Below are 26,456 nucleotides of genomic sequence, written 5' to 3' on the forward strand. Positions count from 1 at the left end.
TTAAAGAGCTTCTGCCATAATGAGAACCAGTTTGTTCTTCGCTTAGGCTGTATATGACCTACAAAATTCGTTTACGCGGCTTGACCGAGTTGATAAGAAGTGTCAGGGTTCGAAGTGATAACGAGACCAATCGGTTTTCGATGAACAGACTTGCGACAAATTCATTCCGTCTTACAGTTTATACTGTCGAAGCATTCAGAAGTCCCTTAAAACAATTATCGTTCTTAATACAATTCTTGTATATTAAATATTTTCCTCTATTTTTACAGACTTATATTAACTGTCAATGTATAAACTGCAGACTTTCATACTAATTTAAAATTTTCGCGAAAGTTGAATCAAACTTTATCTTCTGCATTAGAGAATACATATTCAATTTTTTAATATTTGCACTTGCCTTTTTAACATTTTAAAGGCTTCTCAATGAATTGTTCAATAGTGTTATCTTGATTAACATAATCTAACAGCTGCATTTAAACATTAGGCGATTTCAACAGCTCGTCTTTCTGTTAACTATTAAATTAAAGATATTTATGAAAAATAAACAATGCATAATACAATTCTAAGAAAGGAAAATTAAATAAAAACGTATTACGCCTACACGAATAATTTCAATAGATTGAGAAGACCATGGCAATGTTCTGAAATTTGTCAAATGCATATACACTTCGATATCTTATCTAATCATTTTTTGTGTAAATGTGTAAAATACGCAGTCTATTAATCCTCGGGCTACGATTACTATGTCATATCGATCGGGTGTATTTAAATCGTCAAATTCATTTTCTGGTAATTAGACCTTCTAAATTAAATTTTGAATTTTTCAGATGATGCTAAGTGTTTTCAAAAATATGCTTTGAAAAATTCAAAAACAAAGCTTCAAATGGTCATAAACATCGTTAATTATATAGTTGTGAATATAACTATTTTTATATTCGCATTGTTCAGAAACCGAAATTTTAGAATAAAACTTAGGATATCTCATAGGACAATCAAATGCCCAAAAGAAAGTTATGAAGCTTCGTTCGGATGCAATCTGACAGATGAAGTGTCGAGACTGATTAAAATGCACGTATTATCATGTTCAGCAGAAAATCCCACAAAAGCGTACATTTCTGCGGTCTATTAGCTGTAATTAACGCGAATCCTGAGGTGTTCATAAAACAAGGATTAACTCTGGAATACCTTGAGCTAGACCCTCGTTAACATCTTCAGCGGAACTGATTATGTGATCATCAATATTTGATACCCTAATGGTCGGAAAGGAAAAAGGAAGCTCCCCGTGGGCATACACATGAGCACTCGTATGCTCGCCTTAGATAAGTGTCCTCAGGGATGACCCTGGGGGGACTATCATTGGGTACACCAATCTTGGATTTTGATTACTGTACGTATTGGACTATCTCGAATCCCCAGGGACCGAGCTCTGGGGTAAAATGTCTCCATGGATGTCCACGGAGTCGGAGAAGGGACAAGAGCCATCAGCATAGCCATTCAAACAAAGGATAAGCAGAATCGCCGGACGTCTGGTCGATTTTGCTTAATCTTGGTACGATTAACTGATTTTCCGTGGATCATGTGCGGACGGATATCCTGATGACGTTGACGACACTGATTGCGGTTCATTGCTGCGATTAAATCCTGTGTTATCTGACCACATAAAGTACAAAGTTAAAGTTCTGAACACTGGTTTTGTCTTCTTTCAATTACTAGCTTAAATAGCGTTATTCTTGCGTGTCATTTGTTTCCGTGATTTGTCTTCCGATAAATACGTAAATCCCAAAGCACGAACTTGTTTGAAAATTGTGACAAACGGCGTTGTTTCTTAAAGCCCCAGAAATCGTGACAACGAAGCAAACATTGCAAGGCAACTCGTTGCTATCGATTTCTACGTGAACGAATTCGAATCTACGGGAAGAAGTGACGAATAGTAAATCGACGAATCGGTAGAAACATTATTTTTTATTCCGAGTGAACAATCTTTATAATGGTATCGATTGCGTTGGCCGCATGTATGCCGGTGCAGAAACAGTGTTGCATCGTAACGTATAAATAAAAGTTAGCATGCATGCACGTGGGATATTCGGGCAACATTTCATTATCGCTAAAAACATGATTTATCGGACGGCAGAAAGTGTTTCGCTCGTAACGAAATCACTTTGTCGAGGTATATAGTAGTGCACTACCTATAAAATAGAAAATAACTCGATGGCTGTTCCATAAAATTTGCCCGCGATATCGGCTACCAAATCAGACGGTTTATGGAAGTGGTTCTCTTTATCCTTTCCGTTTCGATCGGACACTTTCAAAGAGCTGCTTAAAGCATTTCAGCGCCGGCGCCGGCACCGACATCGAACCGCATCTTTCTCTATCGAAAAAAAAACGCGCCTGATCGCGATTGATCGGACTCGCGTAATTCATTGGACGTCGTAACCGAATGGAAGACTATAGCAAATTGAAGGTTTACCGTAGCAATTGCTTCAACAAAGCTAACGAGTCTACTATCTTTTTCATCTTTTGTAGAACCTTGATGAACTCGTACGCACCGGAGTTGGGCGATCATTTGATTAATGATTAACAACTACGATTAGCGTGAAATCGTATTCACAATTAACGATTACGATTACCAAGTAATTATTGATGAATAACTTGAATAATCGAAGAAAATATAACTATTGGTCGTGACTAACGTCATGATTAATCCGATAGATCATCCGGTATTATAGTATAGTAATTTCAACAGAATCTATTCATGGTTACTGTTTTATTCCGCGGACAATTCATTGATCATCACGATTATCGCGTCTACTTTTCGAAACCTATTAGAAAAGTAGTAGAATAATCGATTGCAGCTCAACTCTGATGCACACGTTCTCTGGCGTCGTTAATAATTGTATATACGTTGCACAAAAATAACGTTTCTGAAGCATTGTTATGAAAATATGTTGGAACTTTCTGAATGGGTGATTTTTACAGGACGATTCTGTTTAACAACTGGGCCTGGCTAAAATTTTTGCGTATTCATATGGTGCGAATAAACATTCGCCAATTTCGATTAAAATCATATATTTGTTTCAAAGAACATGGAATTTTTTCTTATGAAATACTTTGCAAGCACAGTGAAAAAGCTACTAAATGCTCGGACCTTTGATTTTGAACATTTGTTTGAGAAACAAATATTTTCAATTCCTCTTTCTCAGTCATTTGTTAAGGGAAAACTTAGTAATGCAACGGGCCATAGTTTGTCCCAGTTATTAGAATCATCTTGTGCACGATATATTGGCAATGTTCTACTATTTCTAAACAATAGTAATATTAGATTTCCATGTAAGACAACGTATACGAGTCTGAATAATACTATCGTGTTAAATTGGATACATCCGTGTAAAATTTCCATTATATTATCGCCTTAATATTAATGAGTATATTAAAATCCAAAACAATGGTTTCATACAGCAAAATTGTAGCTTGATCGTCATCAAATACATTCAATGAATTACTTTTTCAACCTTCGGTTGCAATAATCGATAAAAAAAAAATAAATAAATTCCCTCCTAACATCATCGAACTATTCTGCTACTTGGTATACACAGGGTGGCGTGAAAATGTTGGCAGGACCGAAAAGGGACTGATCAAATAATTGAAACAGGTGATGGCTTCTGCTCCAAAGATTAAAAATGTATCAAATTTGTGAAACACGAAATACGAAGTTCAGTCGTTAAATTTTTCGTCGCTTGGAGCAGGCACTTAATAGTTGAACAGTGGTCTCTCATTTTCCAAACGTGGCTTTGCAGTTGGAAATCGAGTTTGCAAAATTCATCGACAGACTGCGGATCATTATGCAAAAGAAAAATTGTTCAGATTAATCGCAATATAAATCGACTGCTGATAATTACGGTACTTTCCAAATTAAGTATGTTCGGTTGCACTAACAAGGGATGATTTCCAACCCGGGAATTAAAAAAATTCTGAACTTTCGAAATGTGCAGAGCTTTTGACTATATGTTTCCAACTTTTTCCAGTTGTTTAAACAGTTAACAAATAGCATACTACAATATAGAAAAGAGAAGAAGTAACTTTTGTTTGAACACTTTTTTCTATCTTGTAGTTTGCGAACCATTGCAATAAAATAAAAGCCAGCTAAAAATATTTGAGGGTTAATTTCCATCCCTTTAATATATATCTACCTATGCTGTAAACATCCCCAAAGTTGAAATATTTGAATTTCCAGATTGGTGTACATCCCTTGTAAGTTTGCATCGACGCAATCTTTCATCAAACTTTATTTAAACAGTCTTATTATTTCCAAAGCGTTGTTACTAAATTTTTGTATTCTTTCATTTCGTTTATCTTTGCATACAAAAAATTTAGCATGTTCCATTCGACAAATACAAAGCTAATCATACCCGAGAAACCAACCAAAGGCACAGTAATCGGTCATCCGACAGTAACCGGCCCCCACTACCCTGCTTCGCGAGAAAATACGTCCGAGTATACCGTAGCACATCCAAGAAGATTCTCCGAACGCAAACCCAGATTCGTTATAAATCAAATCCGCAGTCAATTTATCAGGTACACCAGTACCCAAACGTTCGATAGCTCGTCCAAACCAGAAGCAACCGAATTCCATTCTCCAGAGGCCGCTGATAACCCGTCGATTATTCACCGCCCGTAATTACCCAATAGCCAACAGCAAACCGCATTAACCCGGATAATGAAGTAAATCGGCTTTCCTCGAAAATAATACACCTAATGAAAAACCGAAATCGCCCTATACACAGCCGTAGCCAAAGAGGTCGGTTAGCCTTCGGCCAGCGTCGTTTCCAAGCCACCCTGTGCGGACTGTTCTCTGCCGCACTCGACGCACAAATATCCTCTCGCAATGCCTCGATATACCAGGATTCGCGTACAACAATGGAGGGTTCGTACAATATCTTTACGACAACAAAGCGTCCGAGTTCAAGGCGTTGCTGATCACGACCTGGTAACAATGATCGCGATCAAACCAGCCAGACAAACGGTCATCAAAGACGCATGCTGCGTTACAGCGTTGCTCTTGCGGTACACGGAATAGACGTTGTTATGGTTCAGTCGGTTCTGAGGATAGTTAGGGTATCCTGGATACTGAGGCTGCTGGTATCCAGGATGCTGTTGAGACGGATAGTTGGTTTGTCCGGGATAGTTCGCGGGATATCCAGGCACGGGCATTCGATTGTTGACCGGGTATGGTGGGTATCCGTTGTTCGTGCCTGTGTTGCTAGGGTACGGTGGATATCCGTTGTTGGACCCGGTGTTACTCGGATAAGGTGGATATCCGTTGTTGGAGGAGCCAGCGTTGCTCGGATACGACGGCTGACCGCTATTGGAACCGGTGTTACTGGGGTACGCCGGGTACCCTAAGTTCCGGTCCGAGTTCACCTGACGGTATCCACCTGCTGGGTCTGCGGGGGCGGGGGGTGCGTTCGCGTTCGCGTACGGGTCCGAGTTGCTAGCGCTGTTGCTGGTCTTATCGCCGGTGCTAGCTCGCTGGCCGTTCACGTACGAAACGCCAGCGGAATCGTATCCTGAAACGAGTGTGTCCTCTCTTCTGCTTCGTCTTTTGCTTGCGAAGGCGTCAAGGACTCGGAGAATCAGGGATTGAAAAGGCTCCGAAAGTAACAGTTTTGCGAACTGTTGTACAGTCCGAGACGGAAAGATAACCCACTTTAAACGTTATTCAATCTAAAGGAGGAGTCACGAAATGTGAAGCATTAAATTTCATTCGTCGATTGCTTGCTATACGTAAGTTTTAGTTAAATTTGCTATCAGTTTGCCTCACTATATTTCCATAAAAATTCTGTTTCTATTTTATAATGATATAAGTCAATTCTATTTCGTTCGTATACGTTCACAGTGGCATTTTGCACGTTAATTTTAAAGTGGACTATCTTTTTCCCTCGGAGGCTATCTTCTTGACCTAGGATTTGATGCATTTGTGACAAATGTGACCAGATCGAATAAACCACAGTAATTACAGAGAAAAAAGATTAACAATGCTATTCGATTATTTTCAACGGATTAAAAATATTACAAATGAAAATAAATCTTGATTTAGCTCCTGTTTGTTGGGATAAGGGGGGAGAATTTTTATTTTGCATAAAGATCCACCGTATATTTACAACAATTATGACTAAACTGCTCGTCTTAAGACAAAATAAAAATCGTCTACGTCAATTGTACAAAACAAGAGCTAAATAAACATGTACTACCTATGTCAATAGCTTAAATAAATTGCAAATAAAAATTCTTACACTTTTCTCATATCTTCACTGTTTCGTATTCTACATTCCCAACTTTTCTCATAAATGCATAAAATCAGTCTAGTTACGAGACTTTGCCGGGTTTCAAGAATCGAAACCGGTATCATAACTGTTTTCAACCCCTGCGGAAAACACATTCTCGGGGCAAATAGTCCTTTGGAGAGAGAGAGAGCCCTGGCTAAGGGCGGATGAAAATTGACTGGTCGCCGCTGCGGGCTACTTTTAATTCCGCTGGTATTGTTCTATCATGAGAATCGTACACCGTGCAGCGAGATCGCAGAATGATAAGCTAGCAGTCCAGCGCGACCAGTTGATTTTGATCCGAACTACGTCTACACACACACGCGCGCGCGCGCGTACAAGCCCGAAAACCTTTCACGGGAAATTGGAGATTTTAAAGTGACTCGTTTTAATGGAGTTAGCTTAATGAGGGTGCGGCCGCGGTTGCGAAATTGTGCGGTTACTTCGTTCTGTGTTACGTGTGCAAAAGTTGAAGGGAAGCGTCTGGCGAGCGGGAAGAAAGCCCATGCTGCGTGCGATCATGCCTTTGATGCGGTGCCGGAAAATTATGTTGTTCGATGCGCGTCGGGGCCTCCGATAGGCAGTCACGATAATGCGATCCTTCAATATTGTGGCGTGTTGTGAGTTCTCCAGATCTTTACATTTTCCAAAGTTCAATCGTCAGATTCTCTTCCGAAACGAACGTTCTAGCCGGTTTAGCAGTTTTCATTTATCGAAATAAAGTATTGTTATATTTATTGTATTTATCGGATTAAATGTATATCGTATAATAAATTCTCTAAATATCATGCTACGTGTTACAATTTTCAATAATTATATTCGCAAAATTTATTCGATGTTTTTCACGTGAAATACAAAATCGTGGACGTCACACATGTGCGACGCCGATAACGAACCTGTTAAAATTAATTATCGATCATTTTTAGTTACTCCATGTATTGTTCCCTCAACGATATTTTACCAGCAGAAAATATTATTTCGTAAAATTCTATAAAAACAGTATAATACCGACGATACACGAACAATGTACTGATACATGTTGCTTGCGTAACATTTCCCACATATATGAAAAATGGTACCTATTGTAGCATCACATAACAAGCTTACAATTAATTACTATTGCATAACAACTAAATTGGAGATTTTGTGTATTTTGTAAATTATAATAGTAAAGAAAGTAAAATAATTTAACCCTTTGCAGTCGGAGCCATTTTAACTCGAAATCTAAAATAGTTTTCCTGGCCTATAGTGTTTCCATTTTATATAACCTAGTGCATTTTGACTTAGAGTTACCACTGCGATGCAAAGGGCTAACAATATTAACCTATACTTGGTATAATGATTTTCATAAAAATAACTGGCACATTGAGATCACGAAAGATCCCAAAAAAGTGCTTAAGATAAATGCAGTATTGACATTTAAATCTTAGTTAGGGTATTAAATAATAAAAACACGGAAAAATGAAAAGCATGAACGTTTGCTGCATAAAATAGAAACACAATGTCGGGATTACGACCCCAGTAAACAACCAATTATGGATTGAAGAAGGAAATAAATTTTAACACGAGCTTTTTGCAATCGCAGCACAAAATTTCAAATAAAAATGTCGCCGAAGGATTGCGTAGACGGTCTTGCCGTGGTAAAATCCGCGAGTACGTGGCACAAATAAAACGTATCGCGGTGAAAATGCGGAATAATCGGAACGCCGACAATGTCCCGAAGAAATACGTTGGAAATTGAAAGTACAAACGTAGGAAATTTAATTCCCTGGCACATAAAGCACTCACGAAAAGTTAATTCCAATTCCGACCGGGGCGATACGCTGTTGCTTTCATATCGGCGGGATGTTAAAAGTTTATACGTTCGAGAGCAATTTCTCCAATATCCTATAACGGTGCGTGGATGTACGCGTGCTTATACACGCTCTCGCCGAGTGGCGGTGGACGATAATGGAAAGGTCGTGTTCGCAAATGTTGAGAAGAGGAAAAAATGCGATGCGGTACAAGCTCCTCGAGATCTCGAGGACGTATTACAACCCGCTTTACACCTTGGCTTTACTAATCCATTTTTCAGCACGGTCTCTCGTCTGTCTCCGGAAAAAGAATCTTCTTCTAAGGCGACACCTTGCAGTGGAACGAAACATCTATTTTCTTGGACATCGTTGACCAAAATTGATTGCCGAAGTTTTGTACTACAGTTTCATTAAATCTTTAATAAGTGATCGCAGCATAAGAAAACACAAAGAAATTAACTTTACATTCGCATTAGGTTTTATTAATATGCATTTGATTGTTACTAGAATTCTGGTCTTTTTGTTTTCCAGTTGCTCCACTTTAAATTATCCACTTTAAATCCTATTGTTTTGCAAGGTCTCAATGTTTTACATATTATTGGATATCTTATTAATAATGAAAATAAAAATCCATTAGACTAAATACTATCATAATTCAACTATATATATAATGATTTAAAGTTCTGTTCAAAACCGTCCAAGGTCTAAAATACGTGAATTCACTCCTCATGTGGTAAGGATTTAAAAAATAGACAAATTAGCTGCTAATTGCGATTAATAAAATAAATCTAATAAATAGGTATATGTATATATGTATATGTATATAATATATGTACATTACATTTATTCCATTAATCGCAGCTATTAGCAGCTAATTTTTCTACTTCTTAATTCTATTTTTTTCTTTCACCTTTTTGTGTTTCCTTATACTACGGTCACTTCTTAAAGATTTAATGAAGCTATAGTACAAAATTCGTTCCACTGTATGCATATTTGTTAGAAGGAGCGCGATGAGTTTATTAAAATCGTTCCTGATGGAAGGTTTTTATGCGATCAGATTAGGATGCGACTGTCGATCATCGAGATATATGGAATTATCGGCAACACATGGATATTCATCGAGATGGCTAACCCGATATTGACAGCAGATTCTCCAAATTAGTTTTACGATTTGGAAAATTCGTGATGTGTAAAATTATGTTTCAGAAATGAAAGCACTTTCAATGGTAAGTTTATATGATCAGCTACAATGTAATAGTTGTTGGTTAGAAGATCGTTTACTAATTTTAGTCTGAAATGAACTTAACAGTATCTTAACTTTTGTCCTTGATTATCGCTTCATGAAGGTTTGTTGTTCGTACATTGTTCGTCAGACAATAAAAAGGAATATTCAAGAATACAGTAAAATGTGGAATCTTAAGAGAAACACCTAAACTTTCTCTTACTTCGTCAGACGAGAAATCTGGATTGAAGAAAAGGTAATATACCTTAAAAAATTGATAACAACAATTGAAAAATTTGTTAACAATACTGTGACATTTTGCAAAGTTTTAACAAGCACCAAATATATTTTCCAGAATACTGAATTCCAGCCACAGAATATTGAATTCCTCAATCGATACATTTCATCCTCCTTTCTAATTCAGCAATTAGATTATTTAATCCATAAACCCAACATACAAATTAAATTCCTGGTCAATAGTGCGAAGTATCGAGTTTTATTGATCGGCTCCACGATGCCAGATCTTAAGGTACCGGAAAAGGAAATCTAGTTTATGGCAAAATACGAGACTGGAAATTATGCTCGTTCGTTTCCGAATGATTTCTATAAACGTTGAGCATCAGTTCGATAAAATGTTGTTGAACGTAGCTTCACCATAAAAATTCCCATTAATGTAGATCGATTCAAATTACAAAAAAACCTGATTACTAAATTTTTTTATTTAAAAATTACTAAATTTACTTTCTAGTAGAGAGATACATGTACAAATTTCGAGAAGTTAGCCTATCGTCGAAAAGTGAGTAGTAGATCAAATGAAAATCAGCAGCAAATAAATAACAATTCATTAGTATAACAACGACAACAATAATCCTATTAAATCTGATCAAATCGTAGTAAATATCCAGGAAGAAAATCTGCCGAGAACGAGACACGCAGCCGGAATCCCCGATTTCACAAGATCAAGTGCACCGGAAATTTCAATAAAGCGCGCACGTATCGGCGTAATTCGCGTTCAACGTGATTTTCAGGCTTCTTCAATGCCGCAGAGCCTATTGTGACCGCAGGAATCCCGTTTAACCGTTTGATACGCCAACAGTAGATAGCTCGGAAGAGTGTGACGAAAAGATCCCTTTCCACTCGACAGCATAATTTTCCGAAAAAGAAACGTTCCGCGAGCAATTTACGATGAGCAGATTCGTAAAAACGAGGAAATAATTAAAACAGCAGGAAGCAAAGCGCGGAGCTTTCCGCGCGGAGGCGTACAATAGCTTAAAATTCAATTAGCCGACTCTGATTTCGAAACGATTCCGGCACGTATTATACGTGCACGGTTGTTGTGAGCACATGTAATTAGAAAATGATTGAATCCCGGTCGCGCAGGCTCCGAACGTTGTAAATTATCGCGCGATTCAGTCCCGAATACTTCGAGGCTCTAATGCATCGGACGGAATATAGCATTCGCGAGTTAATATAGTATTCACGAGTTAATACAATATTCACGAGTTAATATAATATTCACGAGATAATATAATATTCGCGAGCCAATATACATAGTATTCGGCTCGTTGTACAATGGTTCCCGTCGCTATTGTAGGCCTCTCTGCGCCCATATGATTTAGTTTTACGCATTTCGCTCGTCGACACTCGGCCATGCCCTTCGATTTCCATGGAGTTCGGGCCCCGTGCATGCACAATCAACGGATTTGATACTGACAAACAGAGCGTGCTAAAAAGACTCACCGATCGCGGTCGACTTCTTCACGCATTTCGGCACGCCGTCCTCGGTTCTGCAGTATTCGTTCTCCCCGCAGACGGTGCTCGCGCAGTTGGCCTCTGCGAATCACACGAATCACGCGTTTACGTTAAAACGTCTCTTGCGAACAGGATAGGTTTCGTTATTTAACCATTTGCTGTACTTTAACCGGATCTGGGTAAATGTATATGCTTCGTTCGAAACAGTAATTTATTTCTGTATTAAATGTGAAACCCCAGTTGAAATACTTAAGTGATTTTTTATTGATTTTTGATTGTACGTGAAACGAACCACTTGAGTATTATTTCCATGAAATTGTGCATTGTTAAAAGCAAACAAATGTTACATGTTCCAGTTACGTTGGGTAATTAAAAAAAATATACGATAAAGCTTGTTCTTTTTAAAATTGTATGTGTTTGTGCTGTTTTTTTCTATAGGTTTATTTTCTCTCATAAATGTTAAACGAAAGAAATAGAATTTTAAATAATTCATACAAATTTAGAAACGTGAAATACTACTTCTAATTATTATTTCCAGTACATCTTAAGAAAATACTACTTCAATTGATAAACAAAAGTATCTTCATTAACGATTTCCAAATATTTTTACAATTTTTTATTTTTTATTTACTTTGCATAAAAATCCGCAGCCTAGTAATAAAAGATACGAATACTTTCACACTTCTAATGTCAACAGGCTTTTTTGATATAGCAAGAATTTACAGAATATAAAAATTAAATCTACACGATTTTAAGTACAGGCAACTTTCAGGAGCAAGTGTTAAGGAGGCGTCGAGGCCAGCCTGATTGCCATAAATGAAACCTGGACTATGTCCGATGAATGTTGAGAAATTAAATCTCAACAAGGACACGTTGATGCAAATGTTGTACGAGTGCTATTTTTGTAAGTTATGCAGGCAATGTTTCATGAATCATAGAACAGCGTGCATTATGGAATACTGCATCAAAACGCACTATCGCGTGCAGACGTGAATAAACAAAAAAATATATTTTTCAGTTAAAAAAGAAGTCAAATAACTGTGAACATTTTAGTCGATTCTACAAGATTTATAAAAATTTTGTTCGCGAAAAAGCAAAAACTGTCTCGTGTAAGATAACTTAATAATTTCTTTTGAGATCATCGATAAAAACAATATAAGCATCCTTCAAATACAGCACAGTAATTAAAACGCCTCTTAATTAGCTACAATGTTAAATCCATGCAGCTACAATTATTTCTACTATACTGTGAATCTTTATGCAAAATCATAATTTTATTCTTTGATTATAAGAAACATGGACCACGCGAAGATTGACTTCTTTCTCACCTTAACAATTTTAGTAATTAACAAATAAAATGTTCTAATATTTTTACTCTTCCATCTTGCGTACATTTATTTTTTGCATAACTACATAAAGTCTGTAGTCTAATGGAAGTTGCAATTAACGTCTGAATATGCACCAAATGCAAAAGTAAAAACGTAACAGAAACAGCAACCATTCTAATGCTTAAGGTTGGAAACAAATATTATTATTATTATTATTATTATTATTATTATTATTATTATTATTGTTATGTATAATGTATTCTGTGGCTTCTCGACACAATATATTTCACAGATAAATGATATTAATCAAAAAGAGTCGAAACGTTGCATGCATAATTTATGAAAGTAGCACAGAACGTAAATTACCTCAATCAGTGATTTCATTAAATTACCACGGTAAAATCGTCAACCGGCAATATTTATTATTAAGTTCCTAATTTCGTGTCATAAATCGCGCTATTTCGTGGTAACCACCGCGTCACAATCAAAGACGACGATTAACGCATTGTATTTCACGTTCGCCTAAACGTTAATATGTTATTTATTGACATTATCGATCAAAAAGCACATAATTTCATATGCGGTTAGTCGTTAACTATTACACACCGATTTAACATTCAATAAGCTCGTAATTGATTGAAGGGCAGTCGAGCAATCAATAATTTATACACTAAAAGCAACGTTCGCAAAATACAATGGTCCAATCGCTATATGTATAATTAATTACAGCCGACTAATACGTCATTTCGGTTGGTAATTATGAAAAGTAAAAGTTCACAAGAAACTGGACTATGAATCCTTCCGCGGTAATTAGTATCCAAAGAACTTCAAACAAACAAAATATTCACAAAAAATTCATATTAAATTTCAGAATTGAATGAAATTTTGGAAATAATATTTGGAGATTGATGAAGATGAATAATTTGTAATAAAATTCACATATTAAATTTGAAAACTTCATTCACAAAATTGTGAATAAATATGGAAGATTAATGAAGATTAATTATTTGTAATAAAATTCATGTTAAATTAAAAAATTGAATGACACTTCGGAAATAATTATAGAAGATTAATGAAGATTAATTATTTCACACAAAATTCATATCAAATTTATACATTGCGTGGTATTTTACAAATAAATATCGAAGATTAATCATTTGAAATGAAATTCACGATGTTTCATAAATATGCATATAAATTCATATTATATTTTCGAATTAAGTGCGGACAATTTTGATCTGCGAAAGGGCTGATTTTATTTGCAAACAAGGAGAAGTTAATTTGCATAAAAGTGAATTTGACGTGCACAAAGATGGGTAAAACCATAAAATTATTAATCCTATTTGCGAAGAGATGAACCCGATCTACAAAAAAATGAGTTTCGAGTGCAAAAACGGTTCTGTTCGAAAAACAGTGTTAATCACGCGTCTCGTCTATAGACGTTAATAAAATTAGAACCCCGAAGCGGACACAAAGCGTCACCGTTTCGCGATCCCGAAGTTGACGACACCGGAATCTGTAGTTCACCAGCTATAATTATTAGACCACGCAGAGACGCGGTATACCATGTCATCGGTTCTCCGTTACGAGAGGCAGATGACGTATCAGCACGTCATCATCGTCTCGTCTTCGACGGGCGTCATCAGTTTCCAGGTTTAAACGAAAGGACGCGACGGCCATTATAGGTAAAAAGACGACACCGTCGCGTCATCGTACGTAAAAGGAGACATCGGCGTAAGTAAAAGCAAGCATCGCCGGCGTCATTGGTCGTCGATTTCGACTATAAAAAGCGGCGGGTGATCGCGTCATCCGCCGAGCCGGGATATAAAAATACACGCGATTGATCGCGAGAGTGTTAACGAAGGGTCGCCGTAGGATCGATCCCCGTGTTCATTCTCGATCGGCGTGTATGAAAAAGGTATTTACGGCTAGGTCAACTGCATTCTTACCGCCTGGATGAGTTTTCGTGCAAGTCGGATAACGACCGCAGTTATCCCGCTGGTAGATCGAGCAGGGATCTTCGGCCATCACGCATACCTCGTCCCTCCTGCAGCCGATGTCCTTGCATGTCCTTCCGTATTCTGCGAGCAGAGAGCAGTAATTCGTTTTGAGTTCACGTTTAGTGGCGAAAGTTCCGAGCCATGATCCCGCGATTGGATACGGTTCATTAAAACTTCGCCACCGTAGAGGCGCGTGTCATAAATGGAATTTATACCGGAGCTCGGTGGCTTCGCGCTCGATCATTCGGATACCTTAATCCGGATCGGACACGGACAACTATAACGGGACGACGCGTGGCTTCGGTAAAGTGGCCGCGTTCAATATTTACACGATCGCGGTTTTATACCGGAGTTCCGGAACACGCCGCGCCGCGGTCCACAGTTTGCCGGACTTTTGTGCGCCGTTACTGTTCCCGCACTTTATACAGCCGCGATAAAACGGTGCCATATTTCCCGGCCGCATTAGGAACGGCGGAGAACGCCCGGGCCACGGTCCACCGAAACGTTTTCTCAAATGTCGCGGTTGTTATGCGTGCCGGTTAGCGTAATCGATCGCGCACACAAACAAGCTTCGAATTCCTCGTGAATACTTAAATCCGTTGAGCGAATCTCTGACACAAGTGACGGATGCGTCGAGGAATTTCAGTACCTAACTAGCATTCATCGATGATACTAATTTACAACGTAGATCCACGAACTGTTGCAACTTTTCGCGTGAACTATCTTCGAAAAATATTACTAGGATTAATTATACGCACGGCACAGTATATAAGTCTGTTAACCATTAAATTGCGACAAATGAGAAGTTTGCGAATTAATTGTAACAAAATAATGCCACTGACAATGCAAAGCACAATTTTTATTTTCAGATCACATACAGGTGAACTTGACCAGAAGAGAAACAACAGAAAAATGTCAATGTTTTTTTAGGGAAAAAATAGCCCCCCGGACAATTTTTTTTTAGTTATTCCGTGGTCAATATAAATGCTGCTATTTTATTGTTTATTTATGAAGAAATCGATTTACCGTGATCATGCGTAACTCATTTTAAAAGTAAACTGGACTTACGCTGGTTGGCTTCTGAACCGTCCATTTATGCATCTGATCGCAATTATTATGTTTATAAGAATTAGTAACTGAAGAATTTTTGCCTTCAGCCGCTGAAGTTTAGCAGTTTAATTAAATCGAAGCTGTGTGTAATTAAGGCAACCTTCATTTGAACGAGGATTTTGGTACAACAAGTGTGTGTGCTGATGAACTATTGTACGACGTCGTCGAAGCTTTTAAAAGAAAAGGCACACCGCCATGATCACGTTATAAATTGTGTAATATTAAGTATAACCTTTGGACGTATCCTGTGCCCACAGATGAACTATAAGGACAGGATGAAACTAACAAGAGGAGCTGTAAAAATAAGTCGACTCGTGTTGATCGATTATCGTGAAAAATGTCTGGAATATTCGAATTTTCTTCCCCGTTGTGTCCTCGGTTGAACAAATCTGCGTTTTGTCCTCGAGTTCTAGAGCGAGCACAGGAATGAGATATTGCTTCATTTTTCACTAGAGTCTGTGCCGCAGAAGAGTCAAACGCCTGCGAGCAAGCTAAAAAGTTGATCGCACGAATTGCACGTGACGTCAAATATAATAAACAAGTTAATTGCAATGTTAAGGCAATGTTTTACCAGAACGGCAACCCGAAAGCACTTGATAGCGAGGTTCGAACATGTGACGCTCAAGTACTGCGCGGAGAAACTGTCAAAGTTCTGTAGAGTACACGAAGCTACGAGCACGAGAGAGTGAATGTAGTGCAAAGTATGCAGTCGTTAAGTAGTATCGCACTTTCTTCGTGTACACAGGATGCCCTGATACAGTAAAATTTCAATTAACCGGCGTGCTTGGGACTTCAGCATTGCCGGATCATCAAATATTCTGGATTATTGGGGCTACATTTGTAATCAGGTTGAAACGATGAAAACAATTGAAAACCGATTACAACTGTACAATGCAATTTATTCAGCAGAATAATGTATGCATTGAACACGCGATATAATTTAAGTTTTTTAAAATAATGCCCGTATGATCTGCTTCGTAGAAATCGATTGTTTATTTTAAAAAATCACTTGATTGTGGGCGAAGATTCATTATTAAATTTATATTAAATTCGTGCACGTGATGGTTTCTTTCTATCGTCTATTTCTAATCGGTTTTTAATCTTCAATTTTGTATCCAATTTAAAAATTACATGTTTCCGTTTTATTAATGTAGAAGCTTCAGATGAACCAGGCTTTGAAGATATTTTAGTGCACCATGACAAAAGTATTCTTTCAAATGTGAACTGGGACTAACAATGAGACTAAATCTATGATCAAACGATTTAAGATTTTGCCCGTGTTTGATAAATCTGATATCTGAACGAAAACTTAACCAAATAGCATATTTATATTATTTCTAATACAGAAATATACAAATATGATATTTCGTTAAGCTATTCTTTAAATATACATAAATTAAAAAGAATGTAAAAGAAAAATATGCAAATATGACGTTTTGTTAAATTTTCGCTTAGATGTTGGTAACAATGTGAAAGTAACTCTGAGTCTATAATTATGCACACGACTCTGTGTAAAGTGGAATAAGCTGGTGGTCTCGTGTTTGCGGCAACAACGGACAAGTGACTGAAGAAAAGCCTACGCGCGCCGGGTTATCGGGTTTTCCGAATTACTGTGTGTGCCGGATTATTGGTATTCTACTTGTACATACTTCTAATCACGAGTGCACAGACATGGCTAATCGACCCGGCAAGGTAAAACTGTTGGACGCGGTAAATATGTTTACATTCCGGTGACATTAACTGAAGAACCCTCGCCCACGCAGGGTCCAGCAAAATGTCAGACAGTGTCACGGCGGCAGCCGAGCCTAATGTAACTGATATACATGAACCTGTTGTTTAGCGAGTGAAATGTAACTCTATTAACTACTGGATACGATACTCGACCTCAACTAATGATCTGCATGTTACTCGAATTACAGCTCGGATGTCAACGTTGCCAATGGATGCTACTCATGATATGATCGAAGGCTTGCTTAGCTTCTATTAATAAAACCAGATTTTCCCACGCCGTTTTAAAAGATTGTTAATTGTCGAACATCGACGAGTCTGACTCGTGACGGACGTTTCTAGTGATAGATATACGAATGTTATTCCGTTTTTTTATAAAGTTGAAATGAAAAGTGCGTTCTCTTGATATTTACTTATTCGTAAAGCAGGAGACTGCATTACTTATATTATTAATAAATAGTATGACAATAATTTAAAATCTATTATTTGATAGGTAATTGTTACGGTAATCGATTATAATCTCTTAATTTTATTAAGATTCGCAAGAGGTGAAACTATTGAAAAAATAATTGATGTCACATAACTTTGCTCTGTAATTTTAATTGAATTGTATGAAATACTTTTTAATTTTACGTCATTTCTTTCGGCTTTTGTCGCGGCCGTCGATGTATTAAGGGGACAATTTCAGTAGTTCTTTCTGCAACTATTTTTGAGATAACGACCCAGTTAAATAACGATTTAGTATCGGTGAGAATGAAGTCTTCTTACACCGGACTGGATGCATCTATTGTGCATTTAGCTGGCGTTATCCTCCCATCGCTGTAACGCCGCTAATCGTAATTCTATTCGAGCACCGCAGTGTCATCCCCATATAACCCCATCGATTCTCAATTATCTAACCAGTAGGAGAAGGAGAAGGTCGCAAGGAGAGTCAAGAAGGGAGAGACAGGGAGAGTAAGAGAGCGCGAGAGGGAATGACAGAGAGAGAGAGAGAGAGAGAGAGAGAGAGAGAGATCACGTGAGTGAGTGAGTGAGTGAGAGAGAGAGAGAGAGAGAGAGAGATCGCGTGAGTGAGTGAGTGAGTGTGTGTGAGAGAGAGAGAGAGAGAGAGATCGCGTGAGTGAGTGAGTGAGTGAGAGAGAGAGAGAGAGAGAGAGAGAGAGAGAGAGAGATATGGAGCAGTCGCTGAGTTAACGCCCATCATCGTGTTACCCATAACCACCCACGACTGGGGAAGGCCTTGCAAAGAAGGCAGAAAAGGGTGTGAATACGAAGAAGGTATATTAAAAGCTAGTCTCTAATGATTCCCTCCTGAACAGCTCTTTTAGATTCATCCTATACGGGGACAACAAAAGGTGAGAACAATCGGCCAGGGTTAATCTAGCGTGAAGCCGTGTACAAAGGGTGTCCAAATATCCAGCGATGCCTATGTGACATAAACAGATTTACATATTTACGCGATGAAAATTTTGTCGGAGCCGTTCATGCGTACAATGCTCCCCCATTGTGTGGACTAATAATGAGAATTTGTAATATACGACATTCCATAGGTGCTAAAGGGCAGAATAAAAAGAATAAAAAGAACAATACAATAAATTTTGATCATTCGCTCGACATTCGTAATTTTTTTCTTCGAATGCATTTTTGAAGAATGTCATTCAAATCATGTGAAATTAATATTTATACCATGCGACGGCAACCTGATTTGGCTGCAGGTTAAAAGCAACCAAGAAGAAAGTATTAAGAAGACGTATCGAGTCAGTGGTATATTAATTTGAAAACAATCTTTTAGTCAATAATAAGATAAGTTTTATCGTGAAAATAATTACAATACGATTTTAAACTTCAAACATAAAACTTCCAAATTCTAATTCCAATTATTATAAAGACAAATATAATTGCTAAATTATCAAATGTGCCACTTAGTGACTCGCGTCATAGGTTGCCGGAGCCTAATTCAGGAAATATGCATTATTATTTGCAATGCACTGTCTGTGTAATGCTGGATTTGTCTGACTGTATTTTGACATGTTTTAGAGTTTCAAAATGGAAATATTACATTTGAACGGAGACAAGAAAACTTTCTAGATAATCCCATATGCAGTCGCGAAGATGCAACTGTCTACAAGTAGATTGATCAGTTCCAATGCGACGGAGAAGTGAAAACAAAAATATGTGATACAAAAGAAGTATAAAATGTGGTGAAAAAGTAGTATCGAAGCTATCAACTAGAATATGTAATTTGTAATTCGATATGATTGAACGAATAAAAAGCGCCTAAAAAGAAATTGTCGCATTTGCATACTAAATTAAGAAAAGACAGTTCAATACAATTTTAAATCAAGTGAAAAAGAAATGCACTGTGTCCCCAAAAGAACTTATAACTCTAATGCTATTTAGTAGATTGTAGATCAGTTGCAACAAAAACTGTTCACAAATAAAACTTTCTTTCTTCTTTTAATAATTCTTTTTAATAGTTTCAGTGAGTTAAAAATAATTAAATAATTAAATAACCTTAAATTCTTTTAATACTTTTATTATTTAAAATTTCACGCACCCATTTATATTAAAAATCCATAAAATTCGCAATCCACCAATTAACTTCTACGTTGCAGATTCTATTTATCGATTAAAAACACAATATCGTTATTTATTGTTAATACAATTGTTAAGTCTAAACGCCATTACGATCGTAACATTTTGCGCCCATATTGATTTAGCTGTCATAATTAAGGTCAAGCAATTAATTGCATGCAATTACTCAAACACACCACGATTTCGATTCCATAATTTCGTGGTAATTATATCGAATTAAATAAGATTTATTGAAAGAAACGAAACGATATATAACGCGTAAGTGAAACAACAAATAAAAGGACCTGGAATATTAGTACTTTGTTTATGCTAAGTAACGATTGTGGCACTGTGAGAATTGCACGAGTTACGTAATTTTAATTAACCTGTAATCAAGATACATTCTCTCGTTACCTGCGTTACCGAGATAATACGATTTCTTGGATATCGTGCAAATGCTAGTTATGCATATTAGTACAAAACAAATTTGCATTTAATAATCCGTTTCGAGCCGTATAACCTCGTTCGTCGCTGAACGTAATATTTTAACAAACTGTGAAAATTTGCGTACATATTTCCGCAGATCAAGTGTACACTTTTCAACATTTTTAATTCATCTTTCAATACACTGACTTGAAGAATGATTAATAGACCATGCATTTTATGCTTATATGATAAAAATGAGTGATTAATAGCAAATAGATTTTCCGTCGTAATCTATTCTCATGAATATTCTATAACAATATCTACAGAACATAAGATTACAATTATTTTTAAGATTCGAAGTATTAATTGCCAATTGTTTTCCATTTTCCCAAAAGTATTTAAAATTCTGGATAAATAAAAGAAAAATGCAAAGATCTCGATATTATTTTCAGTCGATGAAATGCTTCTTGCAACCGATGCAGAAATATTTTTATTTCGCACAAATGTCTAGATCTATCCAGTAAAAAACAGAACCATTAAAAAGACGACGAAGCACTTTAAATATGCCGTAATTAGCATATTCAATTTCCATCATATTTCATTCAAGCAGGAGCCCGCCAGTACATTTATAATTTGCACACGAGCGAGTACGAAGTTTTTGAAACTCGATACAGTAACCCGTACAACCTCCAATAATTATTCGGCCAAAGTTTTGATTGCATTTGAAAGGGCTTTTTCGCGATCAACGGAGCACCCCTGTTCCCCTCACAAAAGCTAATTAGGATCAAGATTAAAGCCGATGTGTGGAAACTTAATACGATTCCGACGGAAGGGGTCCAAGCCAACTAATTCACGCCAGCGAACTTCCTCTAATCTTTTATATCGCATTAACGCCATCAAATTTACACCGAGCTAACAGATGCGCCTAGATCATATTATTAAACCGGGACGCTTTATCTGAAAACGATCATTTCCAGGTATCACCGATCATCGCCAATATCGAGGAAAAATTCCCTAAAAATTTTGCTTTATTCTCGCCAAATTCTATCGTTCAATTTAACCGTTTGTTTCACGATTTATTTTCAAAGAAACATGCGTGTGCAGACAGTTTAATTAAGCGCAACTCTATGCGAGGAGTTATCACGAAATGAAACTAAAATTGTTGTGTTTTTATTCAGTATATTTTATAAATATGGACACTATTTCATTCGTAATAAAGTAATGCTATGTCAATATTAAATAAAAATTGAAAAATTACCCCCCCCCTTTTAACATTACAATGAAATTAAGAAAAAAGTTCTTAATTTTTTTATCTCTTTATTTTCTCAAATTCTTAATTCTAATTGAAATGATTGTGAACAAAATTTACAAACTATTTAAATTCCTTTTCAATATTGTTTATTTTCTAATAATTCATTATAATAAACTGATCATAATTATTTGATTTACTATAATTATAATCAAAATGCAATATAATTATATATAATTATAATCAAATTTGTTTCGATTTAGACGAAATAAATAAGATACATATATAAAATAAGGAGCCCTATTGTAATAAATATAACCAATGAACTGTCTCAAAGGCAAAATTGAAGGCTTGCTAGCGTGAATCTGGCGATGGTCATAATCATGCATACGAAATAATTTGAATTATTCCGGTTGGAATTTCGAGTTTTATAACCGGCTGGATAAATCACAGGTATTGAACTTAAAACAATTACCCGTAGACAAAAAGCACGCGGAAGATTCACGGCGCATAAAACCGAAACAAAAACGGAGACGGGCAGTTTTATTGGTGTTGCGCAAACCCGGCGTATAAATCGCATGATAGCACGAAAAGGGTGGAGCAATAATTGTTAACTCGGTGGAAGCGATTAACGAGATTCCTCTGCCGTTAAAGCGAGTTTGAATACGTCTGAAAAAAAGATGTCTCTGTACGCGGCCTTCAAACAAACGATGCTTGATTACGTAAAACCCCTGATGCTCCAGCACAATTCTTACGTGAAAAAATACGGCGACCGGCACAAAGAAGGAAATTAACGCCGCCGTGTATATTCAACCCTATCGCAGAAATTTCACGAGGGAGCATAATGCATTGAGGAATATCTGTTCAGCGTTATGCATCAATTTTTCAGATGCAAGATTAATTACAATTAATATTGTACTTTAGTGATACAATTGTAACTTATTTTAATGATAAATTTATATAATATTTTAGTTTACATATTTTACTTTTATTTTATTTTATTAGTTACTTATTTTAGTTTTTATATTTATAATATTTCAGTTTTATTCTTCGTTAATTTACCTACTTTTTGTAAACGTGAATTTATTGCTAATAATATTCCGCGGAGGAAGAAATTGTTCATTGTAAAAGAAAAAGAATGTGCTACAAGAATGTGCACTGGCTAGAACAAATGATAAATCGAACAATGAAATTGTGAATGACAAATTGTGTGAAATTTAAAGAAAATTTAATACATCTTGGAGCAGTTGAAGGTGGAGTTTTCATTTTTGAGGAAGACATAAACGGAAGACAAGAAGTGCAGTCGTGTCACAAGGAAACGTTTTCAAGTGATATTTGACATTGCACGATACTGATCCCATATCTGTCGGTTTCTCCAGTGGTTTCCTCTTCCTTGTTCAACAGGATTAGGAAGCGGAAGAGGATGAAGCAGCATTTATGACAAGGTCGATAAAATTATATTGACCAGGAATTTTACTCTTGAAACCGAACTGTATTGCTATGGTCGGAAATTTTCGATATTGTACTTATTTATATCTGCTTGTATACTACTGTATAAAAAATTCCATTCAAAATCGATTGAATTTTTGGAGTAGTTTAATCAAATTTATCACTGTTTTCTGAACTCCTGATTTTAAATAAGATATTTCGTATATGAATTAAAATAATAGTTCTTCTTCATGAGAAAGGAATGTATGAGTGAATGAATAAATGAAAAGAAAATGAATGACGAATGGAAGAAATATATAAATGAAATACAATATTTTTTTACATCTGTTACAGATCATTGATTACTAAATCAGTTTATTCTGGCATGAGTTCGTAATTAAATAAGCCTATTTATGATTTAAGACAATGCTTCTGTCTTTATAAAAGAACAAGGAAATGAACGAACGAAATACTGAATAGATGGGGATAACAAAAACGAATAAATATAGATATGGATATAAAAATTGAAAAATATTAACAATTTACTTACTGGTGTAAGACGACGCATTTGGTATAGAAGAAATAGTAATCATCACCCCCAACAGGGCACCCAGCGTTGAACTGGAAAACATTTTCTGAAACAGAGAAATTATTCACTTAATAACAAATGATATGTATATATTTCCATTAAATTTGATTAATCTTTCTCGACCACAAAGACTATTTTCAAAACTCCTGAATAATCGATGTTGCGCTTTATACATATTAATCGATATTAATAACTACCAGAAACATTACTAATAAGTTATTAGTAATAACATACTGTGTTATTGCTATCGGCTTCTCGTGTAAAGCAATTATGAAGCGATAACAATTCGGAGCGAATTTGAAAATATTTGCAGTTGTACTATGCGAATGATATGCATAATATTTAAGTAACGAGAATGGAGTGGATGTGTCGAATAAAAAAATACCGGTACAATAACATAATATCTAATAACCAATTCAGGCCGAGGGGAATAAATCGCTTTTAATAAATGTCTGCACAGATCAGGAATGAAAATATTTGCATAACGATAAAGAAGAGTATTGATAATGCGCAAGTAAACATCAAAAAGTCAATACAACCGCAGCATCCACAAACTCTAGATCGCCACAAATAAACTGCAATTACTAAATTTATATTCCAAAAACAACAAGTAAAACATCACATTTAACGAAAATCATAATGCACAAATACAGTGTGTACTTTCGTAAATGTACAAAAGGCATATTATCAAATCGGAAAACATTTAATATCGACTCGTATGTTGAACATTTAATGTAGCCGGATTTCGATACGAAGTATAAATAATAGAAACAAATATTAAACGTTATTTCGAATTTTCAATGAATTTCAAATAACATATTAAATGTAATAAATTTTCGTTTTGGAGGAAGGATCACATAAAGAAGTGCAATTATAATAAAACTGAACAATGCTACAATTTTTCACTTTGGAGATGCACGTAACATAAACAATTATAATCGTTACAATAACCAAAATAGCTGTGTAACGAAATTGACAAAATCACAAGGAAAATAGAAATGTGATGACTAATAACAACATTGATTAACACAAAATCGAAGACAGCTAACAAATTACTGCTTAAACTCATTTATTTCAATTAACACAAAATACTACACTGTGCCAAAGTATAAATATAATAATTACAAAAACAGCTGTAGAGAAATTATCAAAATTACAAGGAAGAATAGCAGTCTAAAAATTAGTAACGAAATTGAATTATACAAAAATGAAGAAAGATCGCGAAGTACTTTTTAAAATTGTCTATAAACTAACACTCAATACCTGTCAAAGTATAAATACAATAATGACGGTAATAGCTATAGAGGTATTGACAAAATTGCAAGGAAAGAAGCAATTCAAAAGAAAGGTAACGAAATTGAGTTATACAAAAGCATCGATAGCTCTCGAAGTGCTTTCGAGAATCGTTTATTTAAATTAACACCAACTGATACGCTGTATCAAGGTCCAAGCACCGCTCCGAAATTCAAATTCGACCGCCAAATTCCTTTCCCCGGATTCGTCCTTGTCTCACTCGCACCGTCTAACCTCACTGTCGCCCAATCCTTGAAGCAGGTGCGCCTAACCTCAAACGCGTTGAGTAACACAACAAGCGACACGCTAATTCCCCAAGAACAGTTCCCGTGCTACATTGGAGCACTCGTCCATTTAAATGGCTAACAGAGAACCGTCCGGAATCATCGCATTGGAAACGTGATGCTCGAATCGATTGACCTTGGCAAACAGCACATACAACAGAATTGCGTCGTTCGTCGCCAGCGGCCGACAACGTATTATTTTCTATCTCGTATCTGGCACGATTATGTCCGTGTTGTCGCACGTTGCTTCCACAAAATGAAATAATAATCGCGATGACAGCTGCGGTACTTACCGAAAAAAAAATTGTTGCTCGCTTTATAATGAAACAACTACTCCACCACGTAGCCAGCGGAACACTGAACACTTGGTGAAATTCAGTGTCGTTACTGGCCTGACGTTGCCGTGCACCGGAGCGAGATAGACAATGAAGGCGCGCACGAAAGAAAGAGTGGGGAACTATACCGAGAACGAGAACTATGTGGCGCGAACGTGACGTAAAAGGAAGCTGAACGCTGCGGTGAGTGCATATAATCGCTTTACTGACCTCAAATGAAAATAAAAATCTTGTCTTTTTTCCCGTTATTTTTTTTTCACTTTTTCCGCCGGGAGGATGCCTTTTCATTTTCGGCCAGACCGCCGAATTCCCGGCACCTTTTCAACCGTCAATTTTAACCAGACAGAGAAGTAGGGTTACATTTCAAATTTCCTCTACCCACGGGTGGAATTGTATTTTATTGGATAATCGTTGTACATCGTTCGGAATCGTGTAATTTTAACAGGAATCGTTTGAACAATTTTTTCGACCCGCTCGGATAATAGCGGGAGATGTAACAGTTCGGAAGAATCGATTTTTGAATACATTCGCCGCATCTCGTGCAACTTTTATTATAGATGAAAAGTAAAATCGCGGTTGATGGATGAATATTTTATTTACATTCAATTATGGAACTGGGATTTGTATTCGTTTTTGATGTACTGTTGGTTTTTTTAGTCGGAGACATAGTGGATTGGGTTTTTCGAAAAGGGGATTTTAAAAAGGGTTTTCAGCATAGACATTTTTTCCAATTCAAGCTTCTTTTTGTCCTCTTCGCATGCATACGGTCTTTAAAAAATCCTACGCGATAATCGCCATTTTAAATTCCTAATGATCTTCTAAAAAGCCCTAGAAGTTATCGTCGGCAACTTCGAAGTTTTAAAAGCCGTCGAATTTTTAATAGTTCGAGAACTCGTTCGGGTACTTAGAATCTACAACTTGCATTTCAAAATCTTCGCTCGCTCTTTCGGTAGTTAACGCATCTCTATCTCCGACAAAATCTGTTTAATATTTTATCTTCCCATTAAGTTATTTATCGCTATAAT

General features: G+C 36.5%; 1 protein-coding gene across 4 annotated transcripts in view; it reads right to left on the reverse strand.

Moving 5' to 3' along the window:
* The window catches only part of LOC117219180 (uncharacterized), a 31,059-nt gene extending 5,517 nt beyond the window's left edge, over positions 1–25,542 (reverse strand). For 2 of the 4 annotated variants that reach the window (XM_076525342.1, XM_076525341.1), the window contains exons 1-4: positions 25,390–25,542; positions 23,481–23,565; positions 14,365–14,496; positions 11,076–11,168 (exon numbers count right to left, since the gene is read on the reverse strand). In XM_076525342.1, the coding sequence (XP_076381457.1) occupies positions 11,076–11,168; positions 14,365–14,496; positions 23,481–23,562 (307 nt within the window). In that variant the 5' untranslated portion in view covers positions 23,563–23,565; positions 25,390–25,542. Of the gene's footprint in view, positions 1–11,075; positions 11,169–14,364; positions 14,497–23,480; positions 23,566–24,946; positions 25,281–25,389 lie in introns of those variants that run through there. The other 2 variants (XM_076525344.1, XM_076525343.1) reach the window with 2 other exon arrangements.
* Between the last annotated feature and the right edge of the window lie 914 nt (positions 25,543–26,456).

Source organism: Megalopta genalis, chromosome 11, assembly GCF_051020955.1.
Source record: "Megalopta genalis isolate 19385.01 chromosome 11, iyMegGena1_principal, whole genome shotgun sequence".
NCBI classification, from domain to species: Eukaryota; Metazoa; Arthropoda; class Insecta; order Hymenoptera; family Halictidae; genus Megalopta; species Megalopta genalis.